This window comes from Heterocephalus glaber, unplaced genomic scaffold (assembly GCF_053883595.1).
Source record: "Heterocephalus glaber isolate CG9 unplaced genomic scaffold, H.glaber_assembly_v1.0 deba00001600, whole genome shotgun sequence".
NCBI lineage: Eukaryota > Metazoa > Chordata > Mammalia > Rodentia > Bathyergidae > Heterocephalus > Heterocephalus glaber.
The window spans coordinates 11,778,009-11,800,080 of record NW_028258372.1 but is presented as its reverse complement, the minus strand read 5'-3'; the positions used below and the strand labels follow the sequence as shown (position 1 = coordinate 11,800,080).

At 40.4% G+C, this 22,072-nt stretch overlaps 1 protein-coding gene and 1 long non-coding RNA gene across 5 annotated transcripts; one reads left to right on the top strand and one right to left on the bottom strand.

Moving 5' to 3' along the window:
* Positions 1-1,419: 1,419 nt before the first annotated feature.
* Positions 1,420-12,602, bottom strand: Prdx6 (peroxiredoxin 6). Its single transcript, XM_004853421.4, has 5 exons — positions 12,390-12,602; positions 8,072-8,228; positions 4,905-5,051; positions 4,030-4,176; positions 1,420-2,441 (listed from the first exon to the last, which is right to left on the bottom strand). Exons 1-5 carry the CDS (start codon positions 12,482-12,484, stop codon positions 2,313-2,315), a joined length of 675 nt encoding a protein of 224 aa, XP_004853478.1. The 5' UTR covers positions 12,485-12,602; the 3' UTR covers positions 1,420-2,312.
* Positions 12,603-12,673: 71 nt separating this feature from the next.
* Positions 12,674-15,568, top strand: LOC147823090 (uncharacterized). 4 transcript variants are annotated; one of them, XR_015444520.1, is made up of 4 exons: positions 12,674-12,736; positions 12,986-13,130; positions 14,878-15,055; positions 15,425-15,568. It is a non-coding gene; the product is annotated as an uncharacterized LOC147823090 (long non-coding RNA). The 4 variants fall into 4 exon arrangements; XR_015444519.1 differs by having other exon boundaries at positions 12,986-13,142; XR_015444518.1 differs by having other exon boundaries at positions 12,986-13,142; positions 14,866-15,055.
* Positions 15,569-22,072: the final 6,504 nt, after the last annotated feature.

Below are 22,072 nucleotides of genomic sequence, written 5' to 3'. Positions count from 1 at the left end.
CCTCTCAAATCCTTCTTTCCCCTTAGAGCCATGATGGTTTTACATTAATTCACAGAGTAAATCAATGGATGCCTAACATTCATTTTATGGAAAGTGAGGGCAGCAGTTCTCAAGGGAACTTCCTCTGCCCAATCATGTATTTAAGAATGTACTTAGGATCACTTCTACCTTGAAAAAAATTCATTATGGAATACTTTATATTTGGAAAGGGGTACTTATAGTCTCATGGTTTCAAGGCAGTTCAATGAAAGCACTAGAATTGAACTTGAGGGTACATGACCTCTTTTCTTTGAACTCTTTCAACATTTTTAGTGACAGCATCATGTATATAGCATAGACAGTGAGTGGTGTGGGGCAGTAAGTTTACAATGTTGGGGAAAAAGTTGATGAATTTGATTTTGAATTTGCTAATGGGAAATGCTCCATCAGTGAATGAGTGTAAGACTCAATTTTAAGTAATTAACACTGGAGATTGAAGCTTTGAATGATCAACAAAAGAAAGGTGACTCTCCATGAGACAAGGACTAGAGGGCAAATGTCAAGGGGAAGGGAGCAGTGAGGAACCTAATGCTAAGGAAATGACAGGAGACAGAGTTAGGGAATGGTCAGAAGATACCAGGGGACAGTAATGTTAACCGTTCTTGAGAAGCAAAACATACCAAGTTGGGCAATAGTAGGTGACCAGCTCTTCTCAATCTTCAGGCCAGCAAATCCCCTGGGATTTTCACCTTCCTTTTCAGTCTTCTTAGCATCACCCAAATTTTACATGTACAGAAATCAAGGAGTCTAAAGGCTTAATGAGCTGTTACGCACATAGCTAAGGTTCATGTTCTACATTATTCTATTCAATAAAAATATGGTCCTCTCTACAAGCCAGGGAGCAGGCTTTCACCAGACAAGGGATTTGCCTTGATTTTGGACGTCTCAGCCTGCAGAACTAATAAACCTTTATTGTTTAAGCCACTTGGTCTATGGTTCTTTGTTGTATGTGCCTATAGACTGAGACTCATGAGTGAGAGACCTCTTTGGAAACCCAAGACTTATTAACATGATGTAATACAAGTCTGAGAGACTGTGAGTTCAGGGCAGTGAGAAGTAGATGTATCGTTATCCTCAAAGCTTGTATCTTTAAGTCCAGCTACCTCATTAAGGCATTAGGTTTGATTGTGATTTTTATACCAGAAATTAGTCATGGGATTATGTGAGCCAAGCAAATAACATAAAGGAAGAAAGTGAGAAGTGGGCTAAGATATGTGTGGAAATCATGTTATTTAGCTTTTTCTCCGTTTTATTATAAGACATTTTATATATCTGTCTTTGGAGAAACTGCTCATGCCAATCCTAGCCAGAAGGAAGCCACTGCCCTTCACAGCATGAGTTTAAATTAGTATTTTAAAATGAGACAAGAGAGTTCTCTGATCCAGTTTCAACAAAGGATTTTATTTATTGATCCCCAGAAAGCAAAATCCAGAAAATAGCAACCCACTGCAAGAAGAGTACTATAACACATTCTCAGTTATCCTCTCCTCTTTTCACAAGGCGTGCTCCTCTCCATGCACAAACCTTCAGAGAGCAGGCTAATATATGGCAATACTTGGTGAAAGGCACATGGCACCTATGCTCATGCCTTCAGGTGCATCTCCCTGCCCAGAAAGGAAGCCTTTTCTGCAGCCTTCCTCCTTTCACAGAAATTTATCACAAAAATTTTTTTTGGTAAAATATTATCCCCCACCTGAATTTTAGTTATCTACTAGAAAGATACAGAATTGAAAAGTTCTCTTCTCCAGCTTTCATCAAAAGACTGAATGTTAAAGAATATCTGAGTTACTCTGAGTCCCTGGACTACACACTTATTTACAGAGGAAGGTGAATTTCAAGTTTTGTTGCTCTCCAAAATGGGAACAGAAGATTTGATTAAGACAGCTACAAAAATGATAGTCATTCTGTGATGGAGGATGGAGCAAGGTAAGCTTCCTCAACCATCAACAAATACTACCTTGTTGATCATAAACCCTGCAGAGATCCAATAAGATTTGTCTCAAATATAGAGTAAATGTCGAGGAGAGCTAGCCAGCCGCAGAATGCTGAGATATATGAACAGGACAGAGTGCTGGTGAAGGCACAGAGTAAAGAATCCCAAGAAAATTTTAGTGCCACTTCCATTTAATAAGCCAGTAGTATAGCAATCTAAAGACCTTGGCTGAATCACACTAGGATGTTCTTATGGAACTGTTGCAGGAGACCATGATTGGCAGCTGGCATCTTCTGGCTCACTATGCTGAGCAAGTAGCTACAGCCTCAGCTTCTCACATCTAAGGCTGGGGAGTGTAGCGGAGGTATTTCTTGCCAGATGGGAGTTCTTTGGTGAAGACTCCTTTAGGGAAAAGTGTTTTGGCTTCCTCTTCAGGGATGGTTGGAAGGACCATCACACTATCTCCATCCTATTGAAAGACATTGAAAATTGAAATTCAAACTCACAGTAATGCTAAAAGGTATTCCAAGAATTAACTTTGGAAAAGTAGTACAGGTGCTAATGAGAATAACTGAGTATCTTTTTATTCTCTTGTCTCTGAGGGGTTTTGTTTTCACAAGTTTGTCTTTGACACTTTTCTGCAGATTACTATCTTAAGATAGCAGATTACTATCTTAAGATTCCCCATCTTAACCAGAGACAGTCCTGTTTTAAACCCAGCAATGGCTTGCTATCACACTTCAAAGATTAACTTGAAGTCTGTCCATGGACTACAGGCCCCGTGGATTGAATCTGGCCTCCTCTCATCTCTACTTCTTCAACTCACCTCCTTTCACAGGTACACTGGCTTCCTTCTAGTCCTCACTGCAGGTAAAGCTGCCTCTGGTGCTCATCCTTCACTACTGGGCATGGCTTGGTCACCCACTTCCTATCCTTTCCAAAGGTTCCTTCCCAAAGGCATTCCTTGAAATTCCTTGACAGTCAAATATAAAACCAACTCTCCCACCCCACTTGACTATTTTCTGTAGCACCTTCATCATCATTCAATAGCCCACAGACTTGTATAGTTTGTGCCTACCCACTGGGATGTAAGTATGAAGGCAAGAACTTCATTCACTGCTAGATCCTCAGTGTGCACTGCTTGGGGTCAATAAGTTTGTGTTCCCTTACTGGATACAGAATTTAAATAATTTGCCTGTCAGAAAAACCAACTAACCAACTATTTAACTCCTGGTATTCAGGAAAGCATATTTTTAAAAATGTGGCAACATGAGGATACTCTTTAGGATATTATCTATGTCCTACACATTTAAAAAGATTTTAAGGGATTGCAAGTTTATGAACAAATTTTAGAGACTTCTGCACATTTAAAAGACTGAAGCTTAGGAGAAATACAATGCTTCATAACATTAACACACCAATAATTTTATATCCATGACTTAAAAAAATAGGCAATCAAGGTTTTGCTATAAATATTTTGGCATCAGGGAATGGTTAGATAAAGAGTGTTTTAGGGCTGGGGATGTAGCTCAGTGGCACGATGCTTGCCTGGCAAGCACAACGTCCTCAGTTCAATCCCCAGTGCCAGAAAAAAAAATGTGTTTTAAAAAATCTTTTATAGTCTGAGTATCCCTTAATTTGAAATGCTTAGGAAGAGGAATATTTCAGATTCTGGAATATTTGTATAGACTTCACTAATTGAGTTTCCCCACCCCCAAATGTGAATTCTGAAATTCCATGATACCCTCAAGAAATTTCAAGACTTCAGAGCACTTTGGAGTTTAGGATTAGGACTGTTCAACTTACATAGGGAAAAAGAATCATTCTGACCAATTTGTCCAAATTCTCTACAAGTCAGGAAGCAGTAGGGAGAAGTTGTGTTTTTTAAGTTGTGAAAGACCTCAGCAAATCTTAAACTCAGCCGTGAGGAAAAATCCTCCCTACTTGACTGCTACAAACTTAGTTCTAGGTAACACTGACCCTGGAGGTAACCATTTAGACACTGGTACTTTAGGCCTTCCAGACAAGTTGAGTATCTGCCCTTTTAATATCTTTACCTTCCAATCAACAGGGGTGGCAACCCTCTTTTCTGCTGTCAGCTGGAGAGAGATAACTACTCTGAGAATCTCATCGAAGTTTCTGCCAGTGGTAGCTGGATAGAGGATGGACAGCTTCAGTTTCTTGTCAGGACCAAAAACAAATACCTGCAAAGCACATCAAGAGGCATAATTAGGAAGAGTTCCTTCCAGTGCTTTTGAAATTAAAGCTACTCAGAAAGTTCCGTAGTCATTAAAAACATGCAAGGTTATAAAAATAAAAACAGAAACAAAACAAATCACCTACAAAGTATAATTTTCTTTCCCATTACTTCAATACTTAGAAGGAAATTATATTTGGCCCTGGCTCTCTCAGTAAGAAAAATGGATACATAAGTTTAACCTGGGAAAGGCCCCACAAAGGTACAGTACTATTCCAACTAGGGATGATCCTCATAAAAATAATAGTAACTGGAGTTGATGCTGGGTCTCAAATAACTGTACATTCATGCAGATGAGGGAGTGAATTTGTTTTTTACTGGGTAGAGGACAGAACAAACAATGAAAAAAGTGAGCTGATCTATGAAGAAGGATATGGCGCACCACTTTAAAGACAGATCTCTCAGGAGAGCTACAGAAAAGGTTTATTAATTCTATATTGCATCTTAGGATAAATTACTTAGGTTTCTGTAGGTTTCTGAGAGTAATGGATTAACTAGTTTGAAAATTTAGCTGAATATTTTTGCCACTTTGCATCAGCATTACTGATAATAATAATATCATCAGTACAGTTGTTTAATAATTGTAGATATTCCTCGATTTCCTCTAGTCAGGTCAAGTAATTACATAAAGCCTGATCAGCCCTGCTGACTACCAAGTGGACTGCTAGGACTCACCACACGAGCTGTCACAGGCATGCCCTTTTCATCCTTCTCTGCTGGGTCCAGCATGCCCAACAGGATGGCAAGGTCCCGATTCTTATCATCAATGATGGGAAAAGGTAACTTTTCTGTGGGCTCATCACCGTTGTAAGCATTGATATCCTGAAAGGCAGGAAAAAGGAGAAAGAATTCTAAACCTGACACATTTCTGAATTTCATGAGTCAATAGCCATCACCTTGCAAGACAGGGAAGAAAGTCATAATTATGATAATTTCTCTGAGCAATTTTAATTAAAAAATGAATGAAGTCGGGCATGGTGACACATGCCTGTAATCCCAGTACTTGGGAGGCTGAGGCAGGATTCCCATGAGTTTGAGGCCAGCCTGGGCTACACAGTGAGTTTAAGACCAGCCCGAACTACATAGCGAGATGCTGTCTCAAAAAACAAACAAACAAACAAACAAGAATGAACATTTCTCTCAATAATTTAATGGCAGGAATAATAGCAGAGTACAGTATGCCCAGACCAAAACCCTTCCACACACAATTTTCTTAAATTCAACATGCATTTACTGCTTTGAGAAATCATCAGTAAACTCTTTAAAAGGTGACTAATAAAGATTTAATATGACTCCAATACAAGGCAACTCTGGATACTCAAATCCTATTAAAAACATCAGAAACAATGGGTTTATTAGGTCCAGACATCTAGAAATAATGCTGCATGTAAAGAAAATTCTGTGGATTTGGCCCTTGCCTCAAAAACACCCTGACTTAGACCCTAGGCTAGAAGACAGACACTGAGAAACGAGGGGGGTTTGTGTGTGTGGGAGGTCACAAAACTTAAAGCAAATATAAGAATGGAGAGGTGAATGTATATGTTAAGGACAAGTAAAAAGTAAATGGGTGAAAAGCATTTTAAGTCTGAACTAAAAGAAAATGATGTACTTCCCTCCTTCCCTAATAAAACTTTATTTATTCATTTATTTCAACTTTTCTTAAACCTGGAGGGGTTTTCTTTGGTACCGGGGATTGAACTCAGGTCCTTGCACTTGCGAGGCAGGCGGCGGAACCACTGAGCTAAGTCCCAGGCCCTGGAGGATTTTTCCGAGGAAAAAAAACTAGTTTCATTATTTGATCAAGTATTGACATAATTCTTATATTAAGCATATGTGGAATACAGATACGTAGACATGGCTCTAACGTCAAAGGAACTTCTAATCCCTATATGAAGTAGTATAGCAGATACAAGACTGTAATGTTTAAGTGGCGCTAAAAATGCACATATGCTAACATAGGACTGCTGAACTGGGAAAGGCTTCAAGAAAGGGGTAAAGTTCTCCTGAGCTCTTGAAGGACGGGTAAGACTTCACTGGGAAATGGAAGGCATTCTGTGGAGAACAACACTAATGGAACATGTAGGCAAGATCATGCATAAACTATTATACAGGAGTGACGAACTTTGTGTGGTAGTTTGAGGAAGTAATGAAAAGAGGATTTAAAATTGGATTTCAGAAAAGGTCTATTTTACATTCACGTGGGACCCTGAAAGTAAAAGAGGGGGTTAATGGCATAGTAGACACAAAACCTTCTTGCTCTTCTCAACAGAGATCAGATAAAAGTGACGTTAATGAACCTGAAGTTTCCTACATAACTAGAGGCTAAGGCCAAGCCACAAAGACATACCTGGGGAGCAGGATTTCCAGACATGAGCCTGGATATACTTTGCAGGCAGAGTCAAGAAGTTTGTGGACGAATCAGAAGTGATGTGAAAAAAAAGGAGTTAAAATGGCTTTCTGGACTTTCACCCTGATCAACTACAAAAAATGTAGTTGCCATTAGCTGAGATGAGCAAGATGCTGGGAGGAAGAGTAGGGCCCAAATTTCAACAAACTAAGTTTGAGAAGACTGCATAGCCCAGAGCAGATCCTGCATAAGCAGTGGTTTTACCAACCTGGGGGCCAGTAGTATCTGGCCAGAGATGGAAATCTGAGCATACAGGTATTACTCAAAGATATGAGGGAATAAGCTTACCAAGAAAAAGAAGAGAGATGGAAAAGCGGTCCAAGAGCTAGTTCAAGGCAATTTCAGCATAAACTAGGAGTTGAGAGATGATGATCAAAAACCAGGCTAAGCATGAGCATCAACTGCAAAGATGTGGCATCCAGGAAGCCAGCCATGGAACATATTTCAGGATATAGTGATCAGCTGGGCTGAACGCTGCAGGCAGGTCAAGAAAAATGGTGGTTGAGAACTGATCACTCAGGTTACTATGAAGTCCAAGCCAGATTTTCAAATAACTAGTTAATTGTGAACCTGAGGTTTCCTTGTACTTTTATCTAAGAAAACAACAATAAGCTACTCTCTATAATTCTTATATACCTTAGGCTCAAAGCCTATACCAATCAATATTTCTGATGACACAGAGGAAAAAAACCCAAATAACACATGACTTCTGTGACCTCTGGTCACCAAGAAGTGGCTGAGATTTTCCACCCAACAACCAACCAATTCTTCACTGGACACCTGCTGGGTGCCCTCTTAATTCAGCTCAGTTTGGACCCTCTCTAGCTGGATAGTAGTGTCAGATACCACAGGTTGCGGCCCACAAGACTGCCTCTCCACTTCCAATGCCAACTGCAAGCTCCAGGTTGCTGTACTTGTGCTTCTGACTGATGGGCTATAAACTGGAATGCCCATGACCTACTCCTTGGTGTTGCTTATTTACCAGAGTATCTCACAGAACTCAAGGAAAGACTTATGTTTACAAAGGCATAGATGAAAAGATGCATAGGGTGAGGTTTGGAGCTTCTTACCTCTCCAGGCATACCACCCTCCAGGAATGTCCATGTGTTTAGCTACCCAGAAGCTCCAGGAATCCAATGTTTTTGGGTTCTTATGCAAGCTTCACTGCGTAGGCATGAATAGTTAAATCACTGGCCTTTAGTGATCAGCTCAACCTTAAGCCCCTCTAAGTCCCAACCCTTTAATCTTGCCTTGTTCCTTCCAAGACCTGCCTGAATGCCTCTGAGGCTACCCAAGGCATGTCAGCTGTCAGTCAACTCATTAGCATACAAAAAGACACTGCTTACTTGGAAGATTTCAAGGATTTTAGGAGTTGTGTGGAAGGAAACAGGAAAGGAAGACAAAAATATATTTCACATATTACAGAAGTATATACCTTGCTCCAGGCAAGATGGTCCTCAACACTGTCTATTGAAAGGGCAATCAACTTAACATTCCTCTTGGCAAACTCTGGTGCCAGCTTTGCTGCTCTGCCAAGCTCTGTGGTGCACACAGGGGTAAAGTCCCGTGGGTGGGAGAAGAGGATGCCCCATCTGAAAAACAGAAAAGAAGGTCACAACTGAATGAACAATTGCCAACATTATACAGAAGGAAAAGCAACATTTGCATTTAAAATCAGCTTTTATTTTTTAAAAATGGAACAGAACAAAACAATATATATTTTTATGTATGTATGTATGTATGTATTTACGGTCGTTTTGTTTTTGTGGTATCCTGGGCCTTTGCACTGAGCTACATACCCAGCCCTTTTTTTATTTGTTATTTTGAGACAAGGTCTCACTAAGTCACTAAGTTGCCCAGGCTGGGCTCAAACTTGGGATCCTTCTGCCTCAGCCTTCCAGAGTGCGGAGATTACAGATGTGTGCCACCACGTCTGGTTGTTATCAGAATCTACTGGCTATGAAATGTTATCGGATAGCTCCTTCTAAAGGTGGCTCGCCAATTAAACGGTTACTGGATTCTGGTTTGCTCGCCTCTCCTTCTGGTGTTAGATTCCAGGTTCTTCTTGTCTTGAACAAAGAAGTGAATGAAATGTGTAAAAAGCAGTGGCAAAGTTTATTTGAAAAAGTAGAAGTGAAGAGTGAGTAAGAAACTGGCTCTGCAGAGTGAGCTTGGGTTGAGGAAAAGAGGAAAAAGCAAGATAAAAGGACACCTTGGAAAAGCAGGGTGGGCTTTTGGGAAGAAAGCCAGGATAGCTTGGCTTTTGTTTTTAAATAAATGCTTGTAACCTTTTAAACTTTTCAGTTGAGAAGTCCATTTTAATCTTCCCTCCAGAAAGCCTACATTGACAGGTCAGTTCAATCAATGACACAAAATTCAAGATGATAAGTATTTAAAAAGATTAATTTTAGGGCCGGGGATTTCGCAAGCCGAAGGACCCAAGTTTGATCCCCGGTACCAAAAAAAAAAAAAAAGATTAATTTTAGGGTGTTGGTTCTTTTAATAACTATGGAGCCTCCCTGACTCCTTTTCAGCTAATAAAATCTGTTACTCAAGCCAAGTAGCTTAAAATAGCTTTTTATTTCTTCTTTTTCTTTTCTAACCTATTTTTTTTTCTAGCACAGATCTTAATGTTCAGTCCTCAATATGCCCTGAATCCAAGCAGATGCCTGATTTTTAAGAATAAACAGATTATGTAACTGGAACAAACAAGTTTCTATGCTCTATTTATAAGTAACATTAAGGCTGGCACTTGGCTTTTTGAATCGAGGGGATATAAAAATCTTTGTAAAGTAACCTGCCAAAAAGGACACCCAAGGGGACAAAGCAACAACACTTTTCCAGTTTTATCCATCTCTTCATCTGCAGTGTCTTTTTCTTCTTGTTTTAGACCAAGCAGGTAGAAAAACTGAAAGCCTACTATGGAGATTGCTACAGCTACTATAATTCTTAGGTAAACACAAATATCTAAATTATCAGTGTCTCAGGTTAAACATGTATAGATTTGGGGCGTGCTTCAAGCTGAGTTACCAAGAAACATTCCAAGAAACTCTAGAGTACCATTTTCTTCTCCGTGTCCACAGAAACTATTTCAACCGTAAAAGAAAGTTTAACATTCAGTTCTCTATACTTCCATTGGCTTAAGCCATCAAGTGTCAAGATTTTAGGCCAGATCGCCAAGTGTAGTCTGATCTACTAAAATTTTGGCATGTTTCACTAAGCATAACAAACAAAGCTGACAGAGGCACTACCTTCCCATCCAAATCTTGTCACACACATATAACATTCAACTCCCAAGGCTTTAGTAAAGGAAAAGACCTTACAAAAAGGATGAGAGGTCTTAGGGCAAGACTGGGAGGAAACAGAGAGGTATGTGGTATGCTTGTTTTTAATAAAGGGGAACACGAGGGACTTATATATTTTGAAATAAGTAATCTAGCTATGAGTACAATTTTGAGCTCAGATTCTATGGGAGTGACCTATTTAAGGGTCACAAGAGCCTCAAAATTCCCAGAATGGGAGAGGGTAGGGGTGGAACTGGCCATTTCTTTCTGTGTTGACAAAGGGGCAATGAATGAGAAAGACTTTTCAGGGTGGACCAATACAAGCTGTTTTGCTGAATCATGCTGGGGAACTGGTTTTAAGCTGTTTCACATCCTCCCCTCCCTCAGAAGACAAACTTCAGTCTACCATAGGGCTAGAGCTAGAAACAGGGTAAATTCCAAGAACGTCTTACCTAGGCCTACCTTCCCCACTGTTTCCAGACTGCTGCTCTTAAGTGTAATTCAATTACATTATCCATTTCCTTCCTTCCTCATTTTCAAAAGACAAAAGGTTTCCTCCTTTTAAGAGAATGGTCTCCATTTACTGAGCCCAGAAAAATCCTGGTAAAGGAGTTCTGCTCACTGAAGCTGTGCTATGAAGAAGCTGCTACCACACACAGAAATTGTAGTAAGGCTCAGTAAACTCACCAAATGCAGAACCCAAATCCTTTTAGTTGTTTCCAAACATCACAGGTGGGATAGATTAACTCTAACGTTTGAAATTACAGTATTTTAACTGTTTTCCTTTGAAGATAACCTGGATTAGAAATTAGTGTACCCCTGAAATATATGGAATGGAGTTTGGAAAAACTAGCCAAAAATCCACAAGTTACAGTGACACAAAGGGTTGAAAGTTCTTTCCAGACAGGGCAGGGAATACCTAAGCAAACCTTGTATATACAATAGATATTTTTCTCATCTTCCTACTGGTGGCTCCCCGAGAAGGTTAAATCAAAGCTAGCTAGATCCAGAGGTCAACAAACAAAATACAAAGACCCAAAAGATATGGTTAGCTTTAACAGTGACAGCATTTATAAATGTTGCTATGGTAAATATGCTTCATGTCAATACTGATCCCTAATCCATACAAAAATTAAGAGCTCTGGCAAGATTTTGTTGCCTGGAGGTGAGGGTTGTAGACAGAAATGGGTAGGAACACACTGTGAAAATCCTATGGAGTTTTGGAGAAATGTTAATATCTAGATTCTGAGTATGAGACTAGACATCATTTGTATTCCTAAAGTCTTCTGCTTGCGAGGCCTGAGTTCCATTTATCACCCCCCTGCTACCTTTTGCAAAGCTTGATTTTCTCTCACTCAGTAGCTGGGAAACGGACTTAAGAGATTGTAAAGGGTTGATTAGGCTTGATGTGTAAGAATCTCTCCCAGATTTTCTGTACAGCCCTGTCCAGTCAATGATTAATTTCATAAGCTTCTCTCTCAGTCTCTCTACGAATATATGCCAGGATCCTGGATATATAAAAAGGACACAAAGCCAGGAGGAATTGTTCAGCCTGGGAGCACCAGTGTGGTGGGACCTGGCGCTGCAGAACCGTAATGTAATTAAGACTTCTTACTGAAACTTAGCAACTTGCAGTTTGCTGATTCAGGAGCTATCAGCAAGGGTAACACCGACTTACTTCTCATTATGGTAAGACTGTTACAGGTCACCAATCTGCTCTCAATGGCAAGCCCGTGTGCTGGATGCAAGGCAGGAGGGGGAGGGGATTGCTGGCAAACAAAAGGGCCTGGACGTGGGGAGGTACGCGTCTCCTGGCGCCAGAACCGGCCTACCCTGGCAAGATAAGTCACTGCAGCTGAACACCCCTTCCCTCAAATTGCTGCAAGTTCTGGAATGAAGGACACACTACACACACAATGTTATTGGTTCCCCTGAAAGGTGTTACATCAAATCCTATCTTGGCCATTGGAGGCGGCTCTGGACAAAATGTCAGCCACTTACTTGGCAGCTGGTGGTTTTAAATGTTACATTTTGTGTCCAGAAGTCTGTAAATACCACTGCAACAGGCAGAAACCTCAGATAACACGTTGGGGGCCTCCCTAACATGCCCTCCTACAACTTTAGCCTTAGGCAACCGGCTTCTCCAGGGAGCAAATTCCAGAGTTGAGCGAGGCGGGAGGAAGGTGCGACCCCGGGCAGGAGTCCCGGGCAGTGGCCGCCCATAACCCCCTGCCCTTGCCCACCGGGCCTCAGCCCGCCGCACTCCTCGGACAGGTGACCAAACCCAGTGTAAAGGACAGCAAGCCCTTCTCTGCACGTTCCCAGGCCTGCGGAAGCCAGTGTCGCCTCCCTTTCCCAAGCCAGCCCAGCCACGCCAGGGCCAAGGCCGTGGCCGCGCAGGACGGGAGGGAGAGCTGGGGAAGGCACCGCCGAGTCCCCGCGCACGGAGGCCAGGGCGGGGCCACTTACGAGTCTCCCAGAAAGTCGTGGAAATGGATGCGGCCGATGGTGGTGTTGGCTTCGAAGTTGGGAGCCTCGTCCCCGAGAAGAAGCCCTCCGGGCATGGCGGCAGTAGCGAGGCGTAGGCAAAGAAGGCGTAGGCAAAGAAGGCGCAGCCGCCGCAACAACTGAGCGGGTGGCTCGCGCGGAGAGACTTTGGGAGGCTCTGGCGGATGGGCGGGACCGGGGCGGGGCGAGGCAGGGCGGGCCCAGTCAGGGCGTCTGGGAGAGGCGGGGCCGGAGCGGCTGGGCGGGGAATGGGGCGGGGCCTCGGGAGGCGGGCGCGTCTCTAGCGGGACCACTTGGAGCTCGGTCAGGTGGGTTTCCTGGGCTCGCAGCTAGTGGGTATTGAGGCCCGGTATTCCTGGAAGCTCGGGGAACCTTGACGATCAAACCTTGTGTATTGGGATGGTGGGATTTCGGGATAAAAGGAGGCGGAGCACCAGGGGTCTCTTGAGGCGGAGAGTCAGGGGCCCGCCCGGCGGCCGCCAGGGCACCACACTGTCCCAATCAGACCCCGCTGCGCTCCCGCCGGCGGCCGACCCCGACTCGCTCTTCTCTTTTAGTGTGAGCGTCTGGGGTGCGCACTGCCCCAGCCACCTTTGCCTGAGAGTCTTGTCCTTGTCAGGATGTGGCAAGGCCCAGACGTGTAGAGGACGCTACGTTATAGGAAGTGGTTTTTCTTACTGCGGCAGAAATTCCCACGTCTATGTCAGTACCTGGGTAATGTAACCAAATATTTAACACAATTATCTTGAAATCTGAATATATAGTTTAAAACAGAACTTGTTGGGACCTGCTGTGTGCAAGTACACCCTCACCTCAGGAGGCCAGATGTTTAGACCCATTAATTTCCCTTCTGTGTGCCAAGCATGAGGTGGATGACATTTTTGTTCTAGCACTTTCTACTGACAGGTGACAGATGACAATCTGCACATAGTTAAGACTATTTTAGAGAGCCATAAGTCCTAGTCAGGCTGTGTTCTAGAGAGGATGACTGGGGGCTGCTTTGGATTTTGTGGTCTGGACTGGGAAAGCCCTCAGGACAATAGAGGCAAACTACTCAGTGCATAGTACCTGCTCTGAAAATAGTAACTTATTTTGATGATAATAATGGCTTACGCAATAACTCTTAACTCTGTCTACTGTGTGCTAGGCCCTATGCTGTGCAATTATGATACAATGCAATTATGATACAATGTAGGGTATGTCTGAGAGGGGAAGGTGCCAGAGGTGGGAGTTCAGAGGAGGCTCCCAGGAAGGGGGCTCCCTTAAGGAAGGTGCATGACTGTGTGGGGAGTAGTAACTTGTTTTGTATACCTTGATCTGAGTTTTCATCATAGCGCTGTGCTCTGTGTGTATGTGTGTGTTCATGCAGTTATACATACTCAGTCACTTCTCCACTGAAGGAAGGTTGGCAGTAAGATTATTGGTAAAATTTTTAGCCATTTAGAAAACTCTTTAAAACTAATATAATTTAATTCATAATTTGATTTGAAGCTTTGGTTTTGAAAGCACTGTAATTCCTTTCTAAGGGGAGAAAGAAGAATTGGAAAGGATAGTTTGATTTTAAGGGATTATTAACTATACATTGTAGAGATGGGCTAGAAAAGAGGATACAACATAAATACATGAAAGGAATACGAAAAAAATTACTGGTCTCTAGCAAAGGCATAATTATACAACTGTCTGTTGCAAAGCAAGTAAATATAAGATAAATGCCTGTGAGAATTTATAGTGTCAGAAGCTGCATACAGGTCAAGCTCCTGTATTCTGTGGACTTGTTTGCTTTAGCCTTTGCAACATTTTAAATCCTTTTAAATTAGTTGGCTAACATTTTAGCAACATAATTTTTTTCACAAAAACCTGGATTTCTGTCTCTTGAAAAGTCAGAAGATCTAGCAACCAGGCCCACGTTCCACAGTAGCTGGAGGGTAGCCTTTGTAGACTCTGCATGTTTCCTATTATTAGGAAGGACCTCGACCACCTACTGACATTAGCTTAGAATTAGGAGGGAAATGAAATAGTTCTTGCCTCTATATCGCTGTAAAAATTCTAAAAAATGAAAGAGGGTCACCTGTTTCAAGGAAAAACCAAGTATAGCACATTACTTTGTAAAAGTAGAGAATGTTTCCATGTACTTAATATGTGAACAAAATCGGAACAACACTTAGGTACTTGAGTTTAACCTCTGACCTAAACCCATGGTAGGTACTCTGAGGAGAGGCCCATTCCAGAGGGGGAACATTAACATGATTTTCCCAAGGACTGGTGAGAAATGGAATGAGAAAGGAAGACAAAAAAAGGGACGCAGGAGGTATGCCAGAGAGGGCCTGAATGTGGAAAAGGGAGAGCTAGGGTACCAAAAGAGGGGCTAATGACTGTGAAAAAAACCATAATGTTTTCAAGCAGCTTAAATGGTTGGAGAGAACACTGATGTCTTTAGTTTTGTCTCCAGATGGATAAGAAGAAAGAATTGTAGGGACTTTCAGAGGAATATAAATCTTTGCCAGTTCACCTAGTCTCTTCTGTCCTTACTTCTGTGAAGAAAAGGAGAAAGGGTTGGCGATGACCATTTGGAAGAACAACAATGCAGTGTGATGAATATCTCCCTCACTAGGCTGTGAACCCCAAAGGTTTGGCCATATCTTACTGATAAGTATTTATGATCTGTTAGACATAATGAGCATGAGGACTAGATTGCACTAATTATTAGGGAAACATTTGGCTACCTTCCTGCAGCCACAACAGCAAAATTTCATGAAACCCTACAGCTGGGAGTAAAACTGTAGCTAGATAAAAATCCTTGTGCATGTGGTAGGAGACATTTGAAACCCAAAATTAATATTAGGATGAGGGGAGCATGTTTTTTTGTTAGGGCACATGAAACTGTCCAAGCATTTTAAGGTAGTGCTATTGATCTGCTGTGTGAGTGACCTGGTACCTCTACTGCTCTTATTTCTCATGTCTAATGTGGTCCTTCTTCCTTATTATATCTACAACAGGACTTCAACAATGCAGAAAGTAACCAAAGCAGAAAATGTACAAGTAAAGGTGAAAGACAGCAGGATGATGAATAACTCTCAGACCAGCTTTAGAGGTGTAACTTCTGATGTTTCTTTTCCCAAATAAAGCACAGTGGAAGTTTACTGCCTATTTATTTCACAATAATTTTTAGGATAAAAATTTTGCTCATAAAAGGTTATAAGACTCAACTTAAAAGTATGATATAATACTTAAATAACTAGACCAAAAGCCTAGTTGAAATTTTCTTGAAAAGTTAAATTTTCTTGGTAAGTTAAGTGAGCCAGTTCTCTCATTTGCTCTTAGCTAACCAAAAGAGGTCCGTGCTACCAAGGAAAGAATTTATAATTTTTACACAGTTGACAGTGCCTTTAAAATTGTGAAGTTTCAAATCTCTATATCTGTAGAGACCGTCATAGAAGAAAGAGAGGAAGGGGAAAGAGGAAGAAAAAAGAGAGAAAGCAGACAGCAAAGTCACAAGAGCTGGGGAAAGAGGGGAAGGAACAGTGGGAGAAAAGAACATGTTTTGGAGAGGAACCCTATTTGAAGGCCTGTCTTGCACAGGTTCTTTTCTAAGGAAAGGGCCACATGGCCCTGCCATTCCTGGTCATCAATGATTGCACAGGACTGGCTGTCTGACTCAAAGACAATCAGTGTGCAAAGTGGCTAACAGGCCCCCTAGAAGGGCACCTGGCACATAGGGCTTGATTTTTGGATCCTGTCTTTGTGACTGGAATTCAAGAGCATAGATTCAGTCAATAGCTTATAGTCAGGTTAGAAGCTGAAAGATGGTCAGATAAGAGAATAAGCACAAATCCTGACAGCCAGGAGAATAGAGTGGGGAGTGGCAGGAACTCTAGATGCAGAGCAGCAGATGACTGATGCCGGAGAGCACCAGGTAACCCACCTGATCACTAAAGTGGCATTGGATACCAACAGCCAACTAGCTGGCAGACTCCAACTCTGAGGGCTAGTGTTGGGGTGAACTAAAGGAAGGCAAGGGGGAAATATGCCTGGATACAGGCAATAAAACTATTTATTGTCTGACAGTTCAAAGATGATAATAATGACATTAGTCTGCTTGTTATTATCACCAAGACTTGGCAGTTCCAAATAATGTTGATGATAAGCTATTCCTGAATCTTCTTATGGGTCTAAATTCTCAACCAGTGATGACAAACGTTTTAGAGCTTTCAATGAAATAAATAGCCCTCTGTGGTACATGTGCCATAGGTTTGCCACCATGGCAAAATTGCTGCATTTACTGATGATTTTATAATGCGTATATAAGCTCCAGATCAGGACATTTAAATTGATTATTTTTTAATAAGCTGTGTGTTCTGCATATAAATTAATTTGGAGCATTCCTTGATGTATACTCAATCATGAAAATATGCAACCTCATTCATGTTAAGAGTAATTTGAATATGGTTCAAACTGTCTTTCAGTTAAATGCATACTTCATGCATTTAAACAATAGACTTGAAATAAATAACAATAAGTTAATGTTTGTAAAATTAAAGTAAGGCCACTTAAGTTATTTCATTCTGAGTGAGCACTGGGAATTTTTGTGTTTTTAAATCTACATTGTTAGAAGAAAGTAAAGCAGATATAAATAAAAGTAAGATGTCCATGTTTATAGATTGGAAGTCAATATTACTATGTTAATATTATTCAAAGCAATCTGAAAATTCAATGCAATTCCTCTCGAAATCTGGCCAGGTGTAGTGGTGTACACCTGTAATCTCAGCTATTCAGGAAGCTGAGACAGGAAGATTGAACATTCAAGGCCAGCCTGGGGAACTTAGTGAGACCTTATCTCAAAATTCAAAAGAGGCTGGGAATGTAGCTTGCTCGGCATGCACAAGACTCTGGGTTCAATCCCTAGTACCCCCCAAAAACAAAACTCAAACTGGGCACATTGGTACACACCTGCAATCCTAGCACTCTGGAAGCTGATGTAGGAGGATCTCAGATTTGAGCTCAGCCCAGGCAATTTTGCAACTTAGTGAGAATCTGTCTCAAAATAAAACATAAGCATAAAGGATTGGGGAATGTAGCTCAGTGCAAAGGCTCTGGATTCAAGCATTAGTACCAGAAACAAAACAAAACAAACAAAAAAACAATAACACAAAACAAAACAAAGAAAACCTTAAGTTCACTTTTTTTCAAAAATAGAAAAATCTATCCTAATATTTGTATAGAATACTAAGGACCCTGAATAACTAAAAAAATCTTGAAAAAAAAGAACATTTGAGACTTTACACTTTCTGATTTTAAAACATATTACAAAGCTACCATAATCAAAATAGTGTATTAAAGACTGACCTGTAGGCCAATAGAAAAGATATACCATAAGTAAACCGTCAAATATAGGGTCAAATTATCTTTAACATGGGTGCCAAGATCACTCAATGGGAACAAGATAGTGTCTTCAACAGATGGTGCTGTGAAAACTGGTTATCTACCCACAAAAGAATGAAGTTAGACCCTTATATGTAAAAATAGACTCAAAATAGATTAAAGAAGTAAATGTAAAAAATTAATAGCATGAAAATTCCTAAGAGAAAGTATAGAGGAAAAGCTTTATGACATAGGATTTGGTAATGATTTCTTGGAAATGACACCAAGTGCATAGATGATAAGAGCAAAAATAGACAAATGAGACTGTATCAAATTTAACAACTTCTAAGTCTCAAAGGACACAATCAACAGGATGAAATTAGAGTGGGAGAAATATTTGTAAATCATGTGTGGGACAAGAGATTAATATCCAAAAAGAGCAGCTACAACTCAATGACAAAACCACAGATAATCCATTTAAAAATGGGCAAAGGGCCTGAGTAGACATTTCTCCAATGGAGATATATAAATGACTAATAAACCTATGAAAAATGCTCAGCATCAATAATCACTGGGGAAGCGTGAATTAAAGCCACAATGTGATATCACCTCACACTTTTTAGAATGGCTGCTGTCAAAATAACAAGTGTTGGCTGGGGATTTAGCTCAGTGGTTTCATCTCCTGCTGTGCAAGTGCAAGGACCTGAGTTAGATCCCCGGTACCAAAATAACAAGTGTTGGTGAGGTTGTGGAGAAATTGAAACCCTGTGCACTGTTGGAAATGTAAAATGGTGAAGCCACTCTAGCTCATCAAGCAATTAAAAATTGAATTACTATATGATCCAGCAATTCCATTTTTGAATATAGGCCCTAAAAAACTGGAAGCAGTATCCTGAAGAGATATTTGCATGAGGTGTGTTCAATGCAGCATTATTCACAATAGCTAAGGGATGGCAGCAACCTAATGTCCACCAGTGGATGAATGGATAAGCAAAGTATGACATATACATAGAATGAAGTATTATTCAGCCAAAAAAGAAGGAAATTCTGACACATACTGTGATACAGATGAACTTTGAGTATATTATGCAAAATTACATAAGCCAGTTACAGAAGGACAAATACTATATGATTCCACTTATATGAGGTAGACAGAGTAGTCAAATTCATAGACATGAGAAGTAAAATGGCGGTTGCCAGGAACTGGAGGGAGTGGGAAATTGGATTTGCTTACTGCATATAGAATTTTTGTTTTGTGAGATGAAAAAGTTCTTGAGATCTGGAGTACAACATGAATATACTTAACACTAACTATACACTGAAAAATTGCTGAGAGTAAATCTTTAGGGTTTTAAAATCATAATTTAAAAACAAAATTATTTTAAAAATGTAAAACAGTAAAATAGTACAATAGTTTTTTTGAGGGAGGTTGGTAAGTGCAAATTTTAGTTCATATATGAAATATTTTATTAGATTTGTATATCTAATGCTGACATTTATTCTTACTTTGGAGTTGTTAGTTATGGCTTTATTATTTTTTTTTTTGGTTTTTTAAATTAAATTCTTTTATTGGTACATTGTAGGTATACAACACAATTACATTTCTCATTGGGAATTGTACCTTTACATAATGCATCTTGGTTCTTATTTTTTTCCCATTCCTAGCCCTCCCTTCATGCCCTCCACCCTTCCCTATTTACAAAGACTTTATTTCCATTTTTTCCATTTCTCATAATTTTTCCTTTCCCTCCTTTCCTTTCCCTTGCCCCTCCCACTACGCCTACCCCTTTGGACCTTTTCTTCCTATTATACATTATCAATTATTCATTCCAATCATTGGTACATTTTAGGTATACAATATAATGACATTCATCATTGGAAATTTGCACCTTTACATAATCTCTCTTGGTTCTTATTTTTCACCCTTGCCCAGCCCTCCCTTCAATCCCCCCCCATTCCTTCCTATTTACAAAGATTTTGTTCCTATTTTTCCATTTTCTCATATTAATCCCATTCCCTTCTATCCTTTCCCCTAGCCCTCCCACTTCCTTCCCCTTTGCCCCTTTTCTTCCTATTTCACATTACCTATTATACATTTAGTCCTTATTTACACTTTCAGTTTCTCACACCAGAGAAACTATTTGGTATTTATTCATGTGTGTCCTATTTATTTCACTTAAGAGTATCTCCTCAATGTGCATCCACTTAGCTATAAATGTCTGTAATTTCTCATTTTTTATGGCTGAGTAGTACTCCATTTTATAAAAAAACCACATTTTCTTTATCCAGTCTCCAGTTGATGGGCATTTGGGCTGTTTCCAAGTTTTAGCTATCACAAACTATGCTGCTATGAACATGGGCACACATATATCACTGTGGTATGATTCTTTTAATTCTTTGGGGAAGATCCCCAGCAGTGGAAGAGTGGGGTCAAATGGGACTTCCAGTCCTAGTTCTTTGAGGTATCTCCATGCTGATTTCCACAGTGCTTGCACCAGTCTACACTCCCGCCAGCAGTGGAGCAGGGTTCCTCTTTCCCCACAGCCCCGCCAGCATTTGTTATTGGTTGATTTCATGGTAGCAGCCATTCTTTCTGGAGTGAAATGGAATCTCAGCATTGTTTTCATTTGCATCTCTCCAATGACCAGTGATGCTGAACATCTTTTCATGTATTTCTTTGCTATTTCTACTTCTTTGTCTGAGAAATGTCTGTTCATTTCAGATGCCCATTTTCGGATTGGGTCTTTAAATTTGGGAGGTCTGATCTTTCTAAGTTCTTTATAGATTGGAGAGAGTAGACCTTTGTCTGAGGAAGAGCAGGTGAAGATTTTTTCCCACATTGTGGGTTGTCTCTTCACACTGCTGGTGGTTTCTCTTGCTGTGCAGAAGCCTTTTAATAAGAAGAGATCCCACTTGTTGATTGTTTGTGCTAGTTCACGGGCAACTGAGGTTTTGTTCATAAAATCTTTTCCTACACCAATGTCTGCAAGGGTTCTACCTAACCTCTGTTCCAACTGGTTCAGAGTTTCTATTTTAATATTTAGATCTTTAATCCATTTTGATTTTAGTTTAGTGCATGGTGAGAGATATAGGTCTAGTTTTAATCTTTGGCAAGTTGAAGCCCAATTTTTCCAGCACCATTTATTAAAGAGGCTATCTTTCCTCCAGTGAGGGTGTTTGGCTCCTTTATCGAAGATGAGATAGCTGAGTGTGTCTGGCGTTGTTTCTGCATCTTCTAATCTGTTCCACTGGTCCTCAAGTCTGTTTCTTTGCCAGTACCATGCTGTTTTTTATCACAGTAGCTTTGTAGTATAGTTGCACATTGGGGGTTGTGATACCCCCTGCCATGTCTCTGTTACCTAGCATTGCTTTTGCTATTCTGGGTCTCTTCTTGTTCCAAATGAATTTTTGGATTGTTTTCTCGAGGTCTATGAAGTATGCTGCTGGGATCTCAATTGGAATTGCATTAAATCTATATAGCAGTTTTGGAAGTATGGCCATTTTCACTATATTAATCCTTCCTACCCAGAAGCAGGGGATATCTGTCCATTTTCTGATATCATCTTCAAGCTCTCTTTTCAGAGTGCCATAGTTTTCAGAGAAGAGGTCTTTGATTTCTTTTGTTAGGATGATTCCTAGGTATTTCATTTTTTTGGATGCTATTGTGAAAGGAATTATTTGCCCTATTTTTCTCTCAGTGAGTCTGTCATTGGTGTAGAGGAAAGCTATTGATTTTTGTGTGTTGACCTTGTAACCAGCTACTTGACTGAATTTGGTTATTGAGTCTAGAAGACTTTTGGTGGTGTTCTTGGGGTCTTCTATATAGAGTATCATGTCATCTGGAAATAATGACAATTTGACTTCTTCATTACCTATCTTTATTCCTATATTTCTTTCTCTTGTCTAATTGCCATGGCTAATGTTTCCAGAACTGTATTGAACAAGAATGGTGATAGTGGACATCCTTGTCTTGTTCCTGATTTTAGTGTGAAGGATTTCAGTTTTTGACCATTTAGTATGATATTGGCTGTTGGTTTTTCATAGATGGCTTTTATCAGTTTGAGGTAGAGACCATCTATTCCAATTTTTTGTAGGGTTTTTATCATAAATGCATGTTGGATTTTGTCAAATGCTTTTTCTGCATCTATGGAGATAATCATATGGTTTTTGTCCTTGGCTCTATTAATATAGTGTATTACATTGATTGATTTTCATATGTTGAACCATCCCTGCATCCCTGGGATGAATCCTACTCGATCAGGGTGTATGATCTTCTTGATGATTTT

Excerpts from the sequence above, each read along its gene's own strand:
- Prdx6 (XM_004853421.4), bottom strand. The coding sequence starts at position 12,484 with ATGCCCGGAGGGCTTCTTCTCGGGGACGAGGCTCCCAACTTCGAAGCC. Across the intron at positions 8,229-12,389 it reads CACGACTTTCTGGGAGACTC|ATGGGGCATCCTCTTCTCCC; the intron begins GTAAGTGGCCCC and ends TCTGTTTTTCAG. Across the intron at positions 2,442-4,029 it reads CCACCCCTGTTGATTGGAAG|GATGGAGATAGTGTGATGGT; the intron begins GTAAAGATATTA and ends GTCTTTCAATAG.